At 49.5% G+C, this 14,743-nt stretch overlaps 1 protein-coding gene across 2 annotated transcripts in view; it reads right to left on the minus strand.

Moving 5' to 3' along the window:
- Positions 1 to 14,743, minus strand: part of Nxn (nucleoredoxin) — a 145,141-nt gene that overhangs the window by 62,349 nt on the left and 68,049 nt on the right. The window contains exon 1 of one of the 2 annotated variants that reach the window (XM_057774809.1): positions 7,395 to 7,435. The exons of the other annotated variant lie outside the window; for it this stretch is intronic. Coding sequence (XP_057630792.1) covers positions 7,395 to 7,430 — 36 coding nt within the window. The 5' untranslated portion in view covers positions 7,431 to 7,435. Of the gene's footprint in view, positions 1 to 7,394; positions 7,436 to 14,743 lie in introns of those variants that run through there. 2 annotated transcript variants of the gene reach the window in all.

Here is a 14,743-nt window from a genome sequence, read left to right on the forward strand (position 1 = left end):
GCTATTGTTTTGTGTGCATGTGTGGTACTGGGGATGGAGTTCGGAGCCTTGTGCTAAGCAAGTGTTCTTCTGTCCCTGAGCCACACATCCAATCCTTTGTGTCAGAGTGGGAGGAAAGTTCTAGAAAGGGCTAAGGATGCAGCCTATTTTCTTCTCCAGTCCTCTATTTTGCCTGTTCACTTCTTAAGACACAAGCCATCATTCGAAATGAATGGCCGTTTCCTTTTCCCTTTGCTCATGCCCGTTCAGAGGAAAAGGCTCCCTGCCCCCTGGGGGACAATGCTGGCCTTGGATGTTCTTGGACAGTTTTAAACCAGGGCTGCAAATACAGCTCAAGATCCTGGCACAGGATCACACGAAAGGCAGAAAGAGGCTGGGGCAAGGTGGGGCCCATCCCGACCTAAAGCATCTGCTTCAAGGACCCATCCCATCTGACCAGAGTGCCGGGCTTCTCAACAAACGCAGCTCCCGGGTCCCCAGTGTCAGGCTGGCCAGACTGCAGTCACGAAAACTATGCAAGGCTATGTTCAGAATCTTGCCAACATTATTCTTGGCTCTGCTCACACTGCTTTGGCTTTAGAAAGTCAATAAATACAGCAAGCAGAAGTTCCCCTAACACCCAGGCTCAACTAAAGGGTTTGGCCTTTCCTGAGCCAAGGGGAATATTCAGTCCAAGGAGATACAGGCTGCTGGATACCTGACACTCTCGCATGGCTTTTGCTCGGGAGGCCAGTGGTGCCCAGGGAGCCTGTGCTACATGAGAATCAATGTTGCTAAGCTACCAGCAAACAAAGTGGCTAAGGAATAGCCAGGGACATGGGATGTGGGGGTGGGGAAAGACATCAGCAGAAAGTGGGACAGGAAATACAAAGCCACCTGAACAACAACCTTAAAGACAGAAGAGTGATGGCTGGCTATTGAAAGTTTCAGTTCTAGAAGGTATTACTGAAACTCTTTCCAATCATCCTAATCGGACATAAAGGAATATAGAAATAAAAGGACCCGTGCTGGGTGGGGCTAGGCATAGAACACTTGCCTCACATGCATGAAGCCTAGGGTTCCACTGGTGTGTGGGAGGGAGGGCGGGAAACATGACAAAGACAGAGAGCAACAGGAGGGAGAGGCAGGAGAACAAACTTGATTTCCTTCTATTTATTTTAATATTTTTTCCTGGTGATCTCGGGGCAACAACTGAATTCTATACAGTAGAAGCTCCACCCCGCTGGCTGACAGGACCTTTCCAGGAAAGACCACGGAGATGAAGTGCTGGGAGTGCGGTTGGGAAGATGGCATGGAGCTGCACAGCGACAGGGCAGGGCCTGCAAGTGTTGCTGACAGCAATACCTTCTTTGGCGCCATCCATTTGGAGAGTTTCTAAACCATAGGCAGGTGTCAATCCTGTCTTCCTTTTACTAAAAGTCTTTGGGCTGTGGTGGCGCACACCTCTAACCCCCACCTCCTGGGAGGCAGAGGCAGGCAGATCTCTGTGAGCTTAGGGTCAGCCTGGTCTACACAGTGAGACTTTATTCCAAAATAAGTGAGTAAATCCTCGGAGCTTGCTTCTCCTGTGTGAAGAGGCTGAGAAAAGAATCCGTTTTTATTTGTCAGAAGTAGCCATAGGTAAGCAAACACAAAGAAAGTGTGTGCTGGCCAATTAAGCAGGAATGCAGGCTCTGGCAGAGACGTGACCCAGTTTTTCCATTCACTGCATGGGTGTGAGCCACCCTGACTGCGTTTGCCTGGGGAGGAGGCTCTCCCTGCTCTGCGACAAGCCCACCGCACCTCCTGCATGGAAAAAAAAATGCAGACTTCTTCTCACCTAATTCCCATTCGGCAGAAAGGAATAAGAGAGGAAAAGAACCTTTGATGTCACAGAGGCCTGGGTTTGAACCCTTGTTTCTAAGCAAGGGCGCCCTCATTCACAAATCAGACACATCAGTCACCCTGACTCAGGTCACCGAGGTAACTAGGTGTGGGGGGGCTCCTCCCGGGGGAGAAAGCATGTGGCCCACAGCATATGTATTTAGGAATGGTCTCAGTGATTCAATTTGGGCTCCCTGGATACGTGGAGGATGTTGTAATGCTTGAAAAGAGACAGGGGTTTGGGCTCAAGGAATTTCAAATGCAAGAAGCAGGGTAAATGTGTCTTGCAACAGGATGGGGTGGGGGAAGTCCAGCACGATTTAAATTTTTTTTTTTTACTTTAAAAAAACTCAAGAAAGCCATGGAGTGGTTGGTTCTATGACCATTCATACTGAAAAAATACAGACAAAAAGCCAGAGGACTTCCAAGATAAACTGATACTCACATAAACACTGACATCTATTTGAAATTCCAGACTCAAAAATTAAAATTAAAACCAAAGAGAGCCGGGCGGTGGTGGCGCACGCCTTTAATCCCAGCACTTGGGAGGCAGAGGCAGGCGGATCTCTGTGAGTTCGAGACCAGCCTGGTCTACAAGAGCTAGTTCCAGGACAGGTTTCAAAACCACAGAGAAACCCTGTCTCGAAAAACCAAAAAAAAAAAAAAAAAAAAAAAAAAAAAAAAACCAAAGAAATGGAAATCCAGAAGGTTACGAGTTATTCTATTTCTTGGACAAAAAGGAAAGCAGCATTGCTACAAATGACGGTCAGATTCGGGTAAGAACTGGGTTCGAGTCTCGGCTCAGCTCACCAGCGAGGTGACCCGAGGCCTCTCTGGAGGACTAAGTGAGAATACAGAGTGCTGAGACTGCTTCCCGCGCGTGTAAATGGTGAATTAGTGATGAAGCTACCACTGTTGCTGCAGAGGGGCCCTGAGCCACGACGCCTGTAGTGATAATGCAACTGAAAACGAAAAGAAAGACACACACACAGCTCCGTCTGTGGGGGCTGCAGAAGGCGAAAGAAGGGTGGTGCCTGGGATTTCAAGTTTAAGGCCAGTGAGGAACAGAGCACCAGGACGTTCCGTCTCTGCTCCACCACACAGCACATAGAATACTCACCCCCACCCCAGCCCCCCCACACAAAGGGCATGCAGGAACATGGCCAGTCATGATCCTTCTCATTAAATGCCCTAAGCTCCGGAAGACAGGAACTTCAAAACAACAGAAGTCAACGCCTTGTGTGCAGAGTGGCTCCATTAAGCAGAGTCAAATATGCCAACACAAACTCAGTGTCTAGACCTGATTATTATGAAATAAACTTGATTAATAACAAATCCCTCTTAAGAAGAGCAAAGAACTCAGCGAGTCTCGTGTGCATCGGAAGCTGTTCTCAATTACCCCCTTTTCCTGTGAACGTCACAAAGCGCTGGCAGGTGGGAGATAATTAAAGTTTTCATAAAACTTGTTTTACATGCCTCGGTTGGAACCTTTCTGTTCCATAAAGCTCTTCCCTCTCCGGTCTAAAGAGGAACCCATAAAGAAAGGATTTTTTTTCTCTCTCAAAAGAATGTTTTTCTGGTTACATTTGGGGTTTTATGACTTGAGACAGATGAGGGTGGAGGAGGTAATTTATGAAAAGGGCTATTTCTTTTTATTCATATTTACATTCTATGAGGGAGTGAGTTTGCTTTCTGGACTCTTCCCATGCCTATCAGGGGAATGGAATCCTTCCTCCCATTTGACAAGATTCACGGAGCAATGAGAGGTCTAGGGCTGACGCGAAGGCTGCTGCCTCCCCCAGCACGAGGCGGCTCCATGTGCTGACGTGGAAGGTTTGCACTGTCCCCTTCTAAAGTCACTTTGACAGCACTCGTCTGACAGCTCAGTGTCCCATTCCCGACACAGAAAAGCTACCTCTTCTTGGATACTTTTACTCACCAGATCCAGCCCTAATGCAAGGCTGGCAGTAGGAAAGTCAAGGGTCATGCCTGGCGTGGTGACACGCATATGGGAAAGGAGCCCAGGCAGTGAGAAACTGACTAGGCTGCTTAAACATGGGGGACCTGATCTGATGACGTAGGCTTCTGGCTCTCAAAGGACCAGAGAGTGCATTTCATTTGAGAGTAACCTAAGAGACACCACTGTGCAGCTCGTTCATTACGATTTGGGTGTTTTCATTGACCTGGGACCTTGGGTTTGAATTTAAGGGAAAACCTCAAAGGAATGTGTGGCAGATTGCAGCTGGAATTTTGCCCACAGATCAGTCACGTTCTCCTTGATGATTCTCTCGTCGGTCCCCAGGTACTCTTCTGCAATCCAGAGGCCAGGGACTGGGGGTGGCCTTACCGGCCATGGAGCCTTGAACTGCTCCTTCCCGCCCCCATGGCGCACCAACCCTCCCGAGCCAGCACTTGCTCTGCAAGGTCTCACAGCGCTGGCCCTGGGACGTTGTGCTGTGATGGGCTGTAGTTGTGACACTTTGTGACAACCAAACGTGCTGCTGGCAGTACAGGTGGCTTTAACAGCGACACACCTCTGTATAAGACCACAGCGAGTACATGTTATCTGTGCTGTTGCCTCTCTGCTGCTGTGACAGAGCACCCCAGATAACCAGCTTAAAAAGGGGGGAGTTGACTTTGGCTCCCAGCTTTAGAGGTATTACACAACGGTCAGCTGGCCCTTTGCTTTTGGTCCATGGGAGGCAATACTTCAATAGTGGGAGTGGATAGTGGAGGAAGCTCACCTTGGGGGTGCCTGGGAAGCCAGAGGAAAAAGGAGGGGCCGGAGTACAAAGATGCCCTTGAAGGGTGCTCCAGCCCAGCCCAGGACAGGAAGGTCCCCTACAAGGTCCTTCCTTTTAAAATTTCCCCACAGTCTCTAGCACCCAGCTGGGGTTTAGCCTTTGACACGTGGGCCCTTGGGAACATTCCAGAGAGAATGGAACTGGGGATCTCCACAGTAGAATGCATTTTGTGTTCAGTTATCCACAGGCTCTGGAGAAGAGCAAGCCTGAGGTAACAGCTTTTTCTGTCTCTCTGAAACAAGCATCCCAACAAACACCAACTCCTGCTTTCTAAGAGCTGCCTAAAGACACTCCCGTCCGCCAGAACGCACGGTTAAGATGTAACCACAGCAAGCTCAAATCCATCTGCTGGGTCCCCTGAGCGCTGTCCCCAAATCCTCGCTTTCCTTTCTGCCTGGTTTTCTTCCTTTTTCCAGGGCCCTTTATAACTTTACCTCCTCCAAAGAAAGAAAGAAGACCGTTCTTTAAGAAGAAAAAGTGAGGGTCAACAGCATGCACATCAGGAGAAATGTCGAGGGTCGCTAACCGCCATACAAGGCAGGGATGAGGACAGACCAGCAAACATTGCCTAAAGCGGCTACAAGGAAAGGACCCAGCTCCTAATGGTTAATCCTGATTGTCAACCCAACTGCACGAGGAGTGCCCAGATGAGTAAGGCATACTGACACACCTACGAGATGTGTGTGGGTGTAGAAGCAATTCCAGGGAGGAAGATCAGTCCTGAATGTGGGCCAGTACCCACCCACCCCCATATTGTGGACTGAAAGGAAAAGGAGGAGGCCCACTGGCAAAGGCACACCCATTCTGCTCCCGGGCAGCTTGAGTACGTTCCTTTTGCCACACCTTTTCTTCAGGATGCCCCGCCTCTCTCCCGGGCGCCCTGTCTCACTGTAAGACACCCCGCCTCTCTCCAGGACGCCCCGCTTCTCTCCAGAGCGCCCCGCTTCACTCTAGGACGCCCCGCCTCACTCAAGGATGCCCCGCCTCACTCAAGGATGCCCCGCCTCACTCTAGGACACCCCGCCTTTCTCCAGGACGCTCTACCTTTCTTAAGGACCAGAAACGGAGCCAGCCAAGCACAGATGAAGCATCTGCAACAATGCACCATTAAACTGATTCTGTCGGGCATTTTGTTACAGCAATGGAAAGCTAACACACGGTTCAGAAAGAACTCATCTTCCCCAAGACCACTCATTGTTCACAGCATTGTCTGTACCTTCTAACAAAACTTTTGGGGTAGCAGGCCTATATGAGCTACACCTACACCTCCCAGGGCTGCTGGGAAGGTTAAGTCAGCTTGTGTGTGCACACCTTTTAACACGGGGTCTGGCACACAGAACAGGCTTAAAGCCAGCGGGTGTTTGCTGTTATTTTGAAGTTTCAGCTTCACTTTCAACTGAAATCTAGAGTTGTCGGGCTAGTCCGTCCTCTGCCTCCCATCTCACTCGCACTAGCCCAGGACGTTGCTATGGAACTGGCATTGTTTGCAGAGCACGCTGTTTCCCAGTGATAGAATTTATCACCCAGTTTCAAACTCTATGCCTTTGACCAGCAGACACTGGGGCTTTCCCACTGGGACAGTATGATGGACACACCTGTCCTGATTGTTCACACGCAGCCTTCTCACCTTCAAATGCCACACACCACAGAACATTCTAGCCCTTTCTTCAGACTGGTCTTTCTCTAGGTTTGACTGTTTAACTTACACCTCTCCCGGAGAAGTTCCCACGGTAGATAAACACTGATCAGTCATGGAAACTGCAACCTACCATAGCGCCGCAGTCACACACACACACACACACACACACACACACACACACACGTGCGCTTTCAGGGAGGCCACTGGTAACCCAGGGCTGCTGTGGGAGAATGAAAACAGCCCGTCAGCTCCTAGCAGGCCCTAGGCAAGCCCAAGCCAGGCTCACCTGAGAGCAAGAAGGCAGAAGTGAGGGTTCTGGTGGGAAAGGCAATTGGGAGGGGACTCAGAGATCCCGCACTGGGCTGGGCATGTGGCTCCGTGGGACAGTACTTGTTTAGCACGTGTGTGACTGAGTCCAAATTCTGTCGCTGCAATGGAGGAAGGCAGGCAAACGGTAACATTCAGGCTTGCTTTTTCAACAGAATAATTTAAAATTTTTATTTATTATGTGCATTGATATTTTGCCTGCATGTATGTCTGTATGAGAGTGTCAGATTCCCTGGAACTGGAGTTACAGACAGTTGTGAGCTGTCATATAGGTACCTGGGTCCTCTGAAAGAGCAGCCAGAGCTCTTAACCGCTGAGCCACCTCCCCAGCCCCCCACCATCTCTCCAGTCCCTAAGGGCTGGCTTTTTAACAAAGGACAAACAACTAACAAAAGGAATCACGTGATTGGGGGTGGGGGCTCAATTTCTTCTTCAAAGCACCTTGCAGGGTCAGCGGCATTTTTAGCTTAGTCTTAGTCAGAAAAAACCAATGACTTAACAAGGGAAGGAAAGTGCCAGGCAGCCTCGCTGGTAACCTGCATGCTTCTGCTGTCACAGAAGCGGAATAGAGAAATACAGAGAGTGTAACCTATTAGCTCCCTAATGCCTCATCCCTGGTGACCAGCAAAGACTTCTTCAGCTCGCTGTTAAATGATTTCCTCGTTCACTATTACTTAAGGACAACTTGACACTCTGCATCTAGAAAGTTCTCTGAGTGCTCTGCTTGCTGGGCAATATGTAATTTTCAGATAACTACCCACCTGCTGACAGGAATTTCTTCCCTCTCTGACATTCATTTGTGCGCCTATCAGCCCCTCTAAGTCTCTCTGAGTGGGCTGTCGCCCTCGCGCAGGGCTCAGGGCTTCCATTCCTTGGTGGCAGTGGCTATGCACATTGCAGGCCATTTACAGCACTCCTGTCGTTCATCACCCTCCCAGCGGCCAGACATCCTCAAGCGACAACTTGGGAGGCACTGACCTGGTCCTGCACATTATGTTCCTTTAGGAAAAGACACTCCTCCCAGTCCCCCACTGCCTGGGACACACTGGTCCCGCCTTTGCCTCTCAAGTCAACAGAAACTGTTAGGACGTAGCCACCTTGGAAAAACGGCTTTTCTTTCTCCACTCTCCCTTCCAAAAGATGGGCAGGGCTGGGCTGCCAACGCTACACATGCTCCCGGCTCTCTGGCTCTCTTGGCTCCCACACCTGGCACCGTGCATGCACGTGCACCAGGCTCAGTGTGTGCACCTGGTTCCACACGCACCTGGCTCTGCACATGCTTTTGCCACAGCACCTCGGTCACAGCATCACCAACACCTCCTTCCTTCATGTAAGAGCCCATCTGCCCATTTGTTAGCTCACGGTGTTAACACATGGTGAAGTGTTGGGGACACTTGGGCTCCTGTTTTCAGAGGCGAGGGTCAGTAAACAACAGCATACAAGAGAGCAGTGGCTATTAGAGCCATAAAGAAAACAGAGGGGCTGGTGAGATGCTAGGCTCGCTCGTAAAGGCACTTGCTGCAGGAGCCTGGCAACCTGAGTTCAATCCCTAAAGCTTATGTAAAGGTAGGAGAGAATTGACTCCGGTGTCCTCTGACCTCCACATATACAGTGGACCCACGCATACACACACCGAGAGAGAGAGAGAGAGAGAGAGAGAGAGAGAGAGAGAGAGAGAGAGAGAGAGAGAGAGAGAGAGAGAGAGAGAAAGAGAGAGAGAGAGAGAGAGAGAGAGGGGGGGAGGTTTTTTTTTTTTTTTTAAGTACATTAGTCAGTCAATAAATGGGAAACCGAGGCTTGGGAACAATGATTTGCTCCTGGGTCCATGTTTTTCTCGCCACATAACCACACATTACTGTCTCCTGTAGGATCAGACATAATCTAGGCAAAAAACGTCCAGAGAGCTCTCTCTGCCCCCGAAGGCTGCTGGCAGGCCATGGCTAGCACTTGAGAGCCTCCCTTGGAGGGAAAGGGAAGATGATGGGTTTATTTACAAGCCAAACAAATCTGCTGGTTCAAGGAGAAGAAAAACAAACGGCATTCATTTTTCAGATCCTTGCCACTGGGAAGGGTCTCAACGTTAGCACTTTATTAACAAGGTCAAAAATCACTCAAAAACTGGCGTCCATAAAGAAGGTGGCCAACAAATTCATGCTTTTTCTCTTAAAGGACAGAGAGGCCTGGGGTGTTTAAACACTCAGGCTCATTCTGCAGCCATGTTCACAGGACTCCAGCTGCTGGGCCGGACACATCTTCTGAGAGGCAGGAGGACACGCATGGACTTCAGGAAGAGATGGACCCTTTCTTCTGCTCTGGCGCACTTAACCTCAAACCCAACCTCACCACCCATAAAATGCAGGAAAGTAGGTGGGAATGGATCTAAACTAAACATGCCAGTCCTTTCCTTCTGCAGTTTAGTCCAGGGAAGAACCCTGGCCTGACTTACACCTCTCATGGAGACACGAGACCCAGACTCAACAGCCAGCTCTGCCCAGACTCTAATTCCGGCACTCCAGCTTCCCCAATGCTGAAACACGGAGAGCAGTCCCGCCCCTCAGCAGTTACAGTGTTCAGGGGAAGCCGACACAGTGCCTGGAGGTTGTGGACACACCAAAACTGGTTCGATCCGAATCAATTCAGGGTCCTATAAATATTCAGCATGAAGTTTTGCCCTGGACTTGGTGTTCCCATGCATTGCCAGCTGTCTGGAAGCTGGGCAGTAATACCCAGCAGGGGCTCCAGCCCTTCTCTGCCATCTCCCAACAAATCCCTAGGGTTTCAGCTCCAGGTTGTGAGTCAAGGTTGAACCCAGACTAGAGGAAGCACTTCTGCTGTCTACCCACTCCTTGTTGACTTCACCCGCGACTCCCACAGACACGAAAGAGCTGTTTCCCAGCCACTTTAAACTGCTCATTAGCTCAGTAACTCCGGAGCCAGGGAGGCAACAAGAAATGTTTCTCGCGAGCCCGAGATGGAGCCCAGGGCTGTGCACCCACCAGGTACGTGTTTTGTCACTGAGCTACACCCATGGCCCCTTAAGGAAAAAAAATTAACACTGGGGCTATAACAGCCTAGTCAGAAAAATGTCTGCCTCCCAAGCACAAGGACCTGAAGTCAACCCACAGAGCCCATGTAAGACGCTGAGTGGGTGGCACACACTGTGGTCCTAGTGGGAGAGAGGCTGAGACAGAAGGATCCCTGAAACTCACTGGCCAGCTTAATCGCTGAGCTCCAGGCCGGAAGAGCATCATAGATATTAGGTACCTACTCCTCTACTCTATCAGGTGTTTGCTCTTTTTTAAGGTTTATTTTTGTTTTCTGTATATGAATGTTTCATCTGCATGCATGAAAGTGTGTGCCTATTAAATCCCTTGGATCTGGGGGTATGAATGGTTGTGAGTGCCGGACATTGAACCTGGGCCTCTGCAAGAGCATCAACTGCTCTTAACCCCTGAACCATTATTCTCCAGTCCCTGGTTTTTGACTAGTAGCTCATTTAACACTCAGGCTGACTCTCAGAACTCTGTGAGCTCCACTTTCTAGATGGACACTAGGTTCAAAGAGGTTAATAATTAATGGGTTTCTTGGGGGAAATGTACAAGACCCCACATACCATAAAATGATGATGAGGAGAAGGATGGCCCTGACTAAAAGTCAGCCTGTGAGTGGCTTGGCAGGATTTGAACTCAGGCTGTTGCCACAGTCACAGAGCCAGACATCTGCCTCAACTCAAAGATGAGAACAGCTCCCTCTTGGGCTGAGCCCTCAGAACCCCCTAACGACTACCTGTTAACATTCACGTCTCTTCGTCTGTGGATGAGTCCTTTCTCCCTGGACAACGAGGAGTTAAGACTCAGAACTGCAAGCTTTCTCAGTTTTGTGGGCTCCAGTCAGACTTGTAACATTAACTTTAATGTAAATTTTTTTGGACATGATCCACATAGAATTCCTGCCAAGAATTTTAATAATTAGACAGAATTAGCTCAACCTCTGTCCTGACATGCCCAGCAACATCTGGTGATCTGACAGGGACCCAGGAGCTCTGCCGAGCCTGGGGAAGGGCAGCTGGACCCGGGGAGTGCCAGGCACTGCAGGTCAGCCATGAGAGCACCTGCCCATTTCTACCTGCATCATAGCCTCAACCCAACCAGCATCTGTGCAGTCTGCGTCCTAGACCACAGCCACCCGGACTAGAGGGAGGGACATGCAGGTGAGGGGAGGGGCAGGCATAAAAGCAGCCCTTTCCTCTGCCTTTCTACCCCAAGCTGTGGGTGTAACGTATTTGTTTTAAGGTCATTTCCGCCTTTGTCCCCATGCTGGTCCAGCACAGAGTAGCGGGCTCGTCTGTGCAGTGGCATTTTGTTAAGGGGAAGTGACTTGCAGTGTGGCTAGATATCGAAAGGCTGTGTTACTCAGATCACAGGGATTATAGTAAAGTGATAAGGAGCAGGCCTGGCGTGCGTCTCAGTAGCAGTGTGCTTCTGTAGCATCTGCACTGTCCTGGATTCCGTCTCCAGCACCGAGAAACAAAAATAAAAGGAGCTTCATTTTTGGTTTTGAGACAGAGTCTCCCTAGGTAGCTCAGAGTAGCCTCAAACTCACAATCTTCCTACCTCCACCTCTTGAGTACTGGTACACACACACACACACACACACACACACACACACACTTCATCCCTGCCCATTTGCTACCCAACAGCCCTGAGCTTCAGCTTCTTCAAATGCAAAGCTGAAGGAAAGTAAAACCTGCCGAGACATCGCCCCCCTCAGAGCTGCTACAGAGGCACACACAGCACTGGCCACGAAAGTGGCTGTGAGTCTGTGCACGGCTAATGACTATTATTATGGCTGCCTTACATGAGGGCACCATCCTTACAGAGCAGTAGTGCCCACCACCTGAGCTCTACAAACACTTCTTAGACACCTGCCCTTCCTTCCCTGAGGCATAAAAACAGAACCATGTCAATAGTTCCCTAGCAAGCCAGGCTTGGAAACACGGGCTTGAATACCCAAGGGGGATTTCAAGTTCAAGGTCTGCCTGAGCTACAGAGTAAGTTCAAGGCTAGCCTGGGCAACTTAGTAAGAACCTGTTAAACAAACAAATCCCTAGTATTGAAGCCAGAAACCTACATTATAAGAAGAAATCCACTATGGTTTCTGAGTGACATTCAAACTGCTGTTTTTTAAATTACACTTACATATGAGCATGTCAGTCAGGTGTCTATGGAAACCAGAAGAAAAGTGTCAGCCCTCTGCTGTGGGTGCTGGGAATTGAACCAGGGTCCGGAAGAACAGTCAGCTCGTAACCACTAAGCCATCTCTCCAGACCCTCGAATTGCTTTTGTTGGATAGCTGTAAGTGCTCTGGGGACTGAGTAGGGTGGCATTTTGTGGGCAGAAGCAGGAGCACCATTACAAATTCTACATATCATAAACAGCCTGGTCTATATAATAATGTACATCCCAGCCAGAGCTATATAGCAAAATTCTGTCTCAGAAAGCAACAAACCAATGAAGAATGAAGGAAGGGAGGAAGGGAGGGGCTGGAAAGATGGCTCAGCAGATAAGAGCACTTGCTGCTCTTGAGGACCCAGTTTCAGCTCCCAGCACCTATGTGGGCAACCTACAACCACCTGTAACTCCAGTTCCTGGGGATCTGGTGCCCTCTTCTGGCCTCCCAGGGTACTGTATGCATATGGTGCACATACAGACAAGCATGCACACACACACACATGTGCATGCACACACACACACCAAATTTAAAATACATTAATTTTTTTAAAAAAGAAGAACATCGTGATTGAAAATCATACCACTGGTCATGGTCAGCAAATTCTGGAGGGAGCCAGCAAAGGGGACATGAAGGTACAAAGGACTCAATCTGAAAGTAGTTAATTAAGACGGAGGAAGACATTCGCTCCCACCCCTACTCATCCTCTTTCTGCTGCCTCTGCATCTACGACACCCAGAAAATTACCTATTAATTTAGATGATTGTTTCTGTCTGCAATATTTTAGGGCTGGGAAGAAAATTGAAAGTCTAAATATTTCTTACTAACTGAACAAAAGACCTATTATACCCGCCCCATCTTTTATGGAACAGAGACAGCAATGCAAGCTTGGAGCAGCAATTAAGTGCCTAAGTGCCTAGTGATCATTTTATGAAGAGAAACTTAAAGAAAAAAAAGCTTTTGCCTCCAAGAATTAATCGTAGGGCTGGAGTGTGCTTAGCAGGAGACTGTTTGCCCAGCATGCACAGGGACCCCAGTACCCCAAGGGGAGAATTAACTGTAGCTAGAGAACACACAATACTTGACACTAACGCCACTCCAGGAAGAAGAGGACAGAACACCAGTTCTAGAGGAGCTCATGAAGACCATCAACAACAGTATCCTCACCTACAGCCCAAATCACCCTTCCTCACAGGTGCCCACGGGATCCTCACGGGTTTCTCACGGGATCCTCATGGGTGCCCACGGGATCCTCGCAGGTGCCCACGGAATCCTCACGGGTGTCTCACGGGATCCTCACGGGTGTCTCACGGGATCCTCATGGGTGCCCACGGGATCCTCGCAGGTGCCCACGGGATCCTCACAGGTGCCCACGGAATCCTCACGGGTGTCTCACGGGATCCTCACGGGTGTCACGGGATCCTCATGGGTGCCCACGGGATCCTCGCAGGTGCCCACGGGATCCTCGCAGATGCCCACGGGATCCTCACGGGTGTCTCACGGGATCCTCGCAGGTGCCCACGGATCCTTGCAGGTGCCCATGGGATCCCCACCGGTGTCTCACAAAGGGGAGGAAGAGTGAATGCAGCTTGCATATCCAGATCAGTGTTTGGGAATCCTGATCAACAGAACTTCTCCAGGTTTATCTGGTACCTGTTAAGGGTGCATTTGTTACTTTCTCACTAATGTGACAAAACACCCCAAGAAAGCACCTTCAGGAAGGATGCGTTTGTTTTAGCTCACAGTCTGAGAGTAGAGTCCCTCATGGACGGCATGGTGATAGGAAGATGGGGCAGCTGGTCATGTTGTATCCATCCCTAGTAACCTACTTCTGCCGGCCAAGTCCCACCCCTGGAAGGTTCCACAGCCTCCAAAAAGAACACCCCAATAGAAGAACATGTACCCAAAGCATGAACCTGTGGGGACAACTCAGACAGAAACTGTAACAGGAGCTGGATCTGTCCCCAGTGCCTCACCTCTCCCTTCTCTCTGCCTGCTCCCTGGCAGCTATGAGGAGAGCTGCTTGCCTCCACCATACAGGTTGTCCCCTTTCCCTCAAGGACATGCTGCCTCACAATGGGTCCCAAAGCAACAGGGCCAAATAGCCATCAAATGAATTATTTGAAACTGGGAGCCAAAATGAATCTTTTCATTTTTTTTTTCTAATGTTTCGTCACAGTGACCCATGTGACAAAACCTTCAGGAGAAACCATCACAGAAACCTGCGTGGTACAGAGCAGAGTGGTCCAAACACAGGCCACTCCCTGGGGAGGCCAGCAGGCTCAGCAGAAAGGTCCTTCAGTCACGAGGGAACGGAACACTGTGACCGAACCAAACCTCAAAAGCAGAACTACTGTTAGAAAAGGGGTCTAGAAAACCTGGAAAATCTTTGGATGTTAAAAGAGATCACGCCTTAGTCAGGAGGTGGTGGCGCACGTCTTTAATCCCAGCACTTGGGAAGCAGAGGCAGGCGGACCTCTGTGAGTTTGAGGCCAGCCTGGTCTACAGAGTGAGTTCCAGGACAGCCAGGGTTGTTACACAGAGAAATCCTATCTCAAAAACAACAAAAAACAAGAAAGGGGGGAGGGGGGAGGGAGGGAGGGAAGGAGGGAAGGAGGGATCACATTTTAAAAACTGTAAACCAGTCTAAAACTTTTAATGAATTCACTGCCAGCAATAGTTTAAGTTACAGAAAAAAAGAAATCGTACAAGTCTCAAATTTGGGACCAGTAAGATGGCTCAGTAGTTAAAAGTGCGTGCCACTGAGCCTGATGACCTGGTCAATCCCCAACAGAGAAGCAATTCCCCCAGGTTCACACACACACACACACACACACACACATTTAAAAACATCCTGGAGGATTTTGTCTTTCTGTTTAAA

Source organism: Chionomys nivalis, chromosome 7 (assembly GCF_950005125.1).
Source record: "Chionomys nivalis chromosome 7, mChiNiv1.1, whole genome shotgun sequence".
In the NCBI taxonomy this organism is placed as follows: domain Eukaryota; kingdom Metazoa; phylum Chordata; class Mammalia; order Rodentia; family Cricetidae; genus Chionomys; species Chionomys nivalis.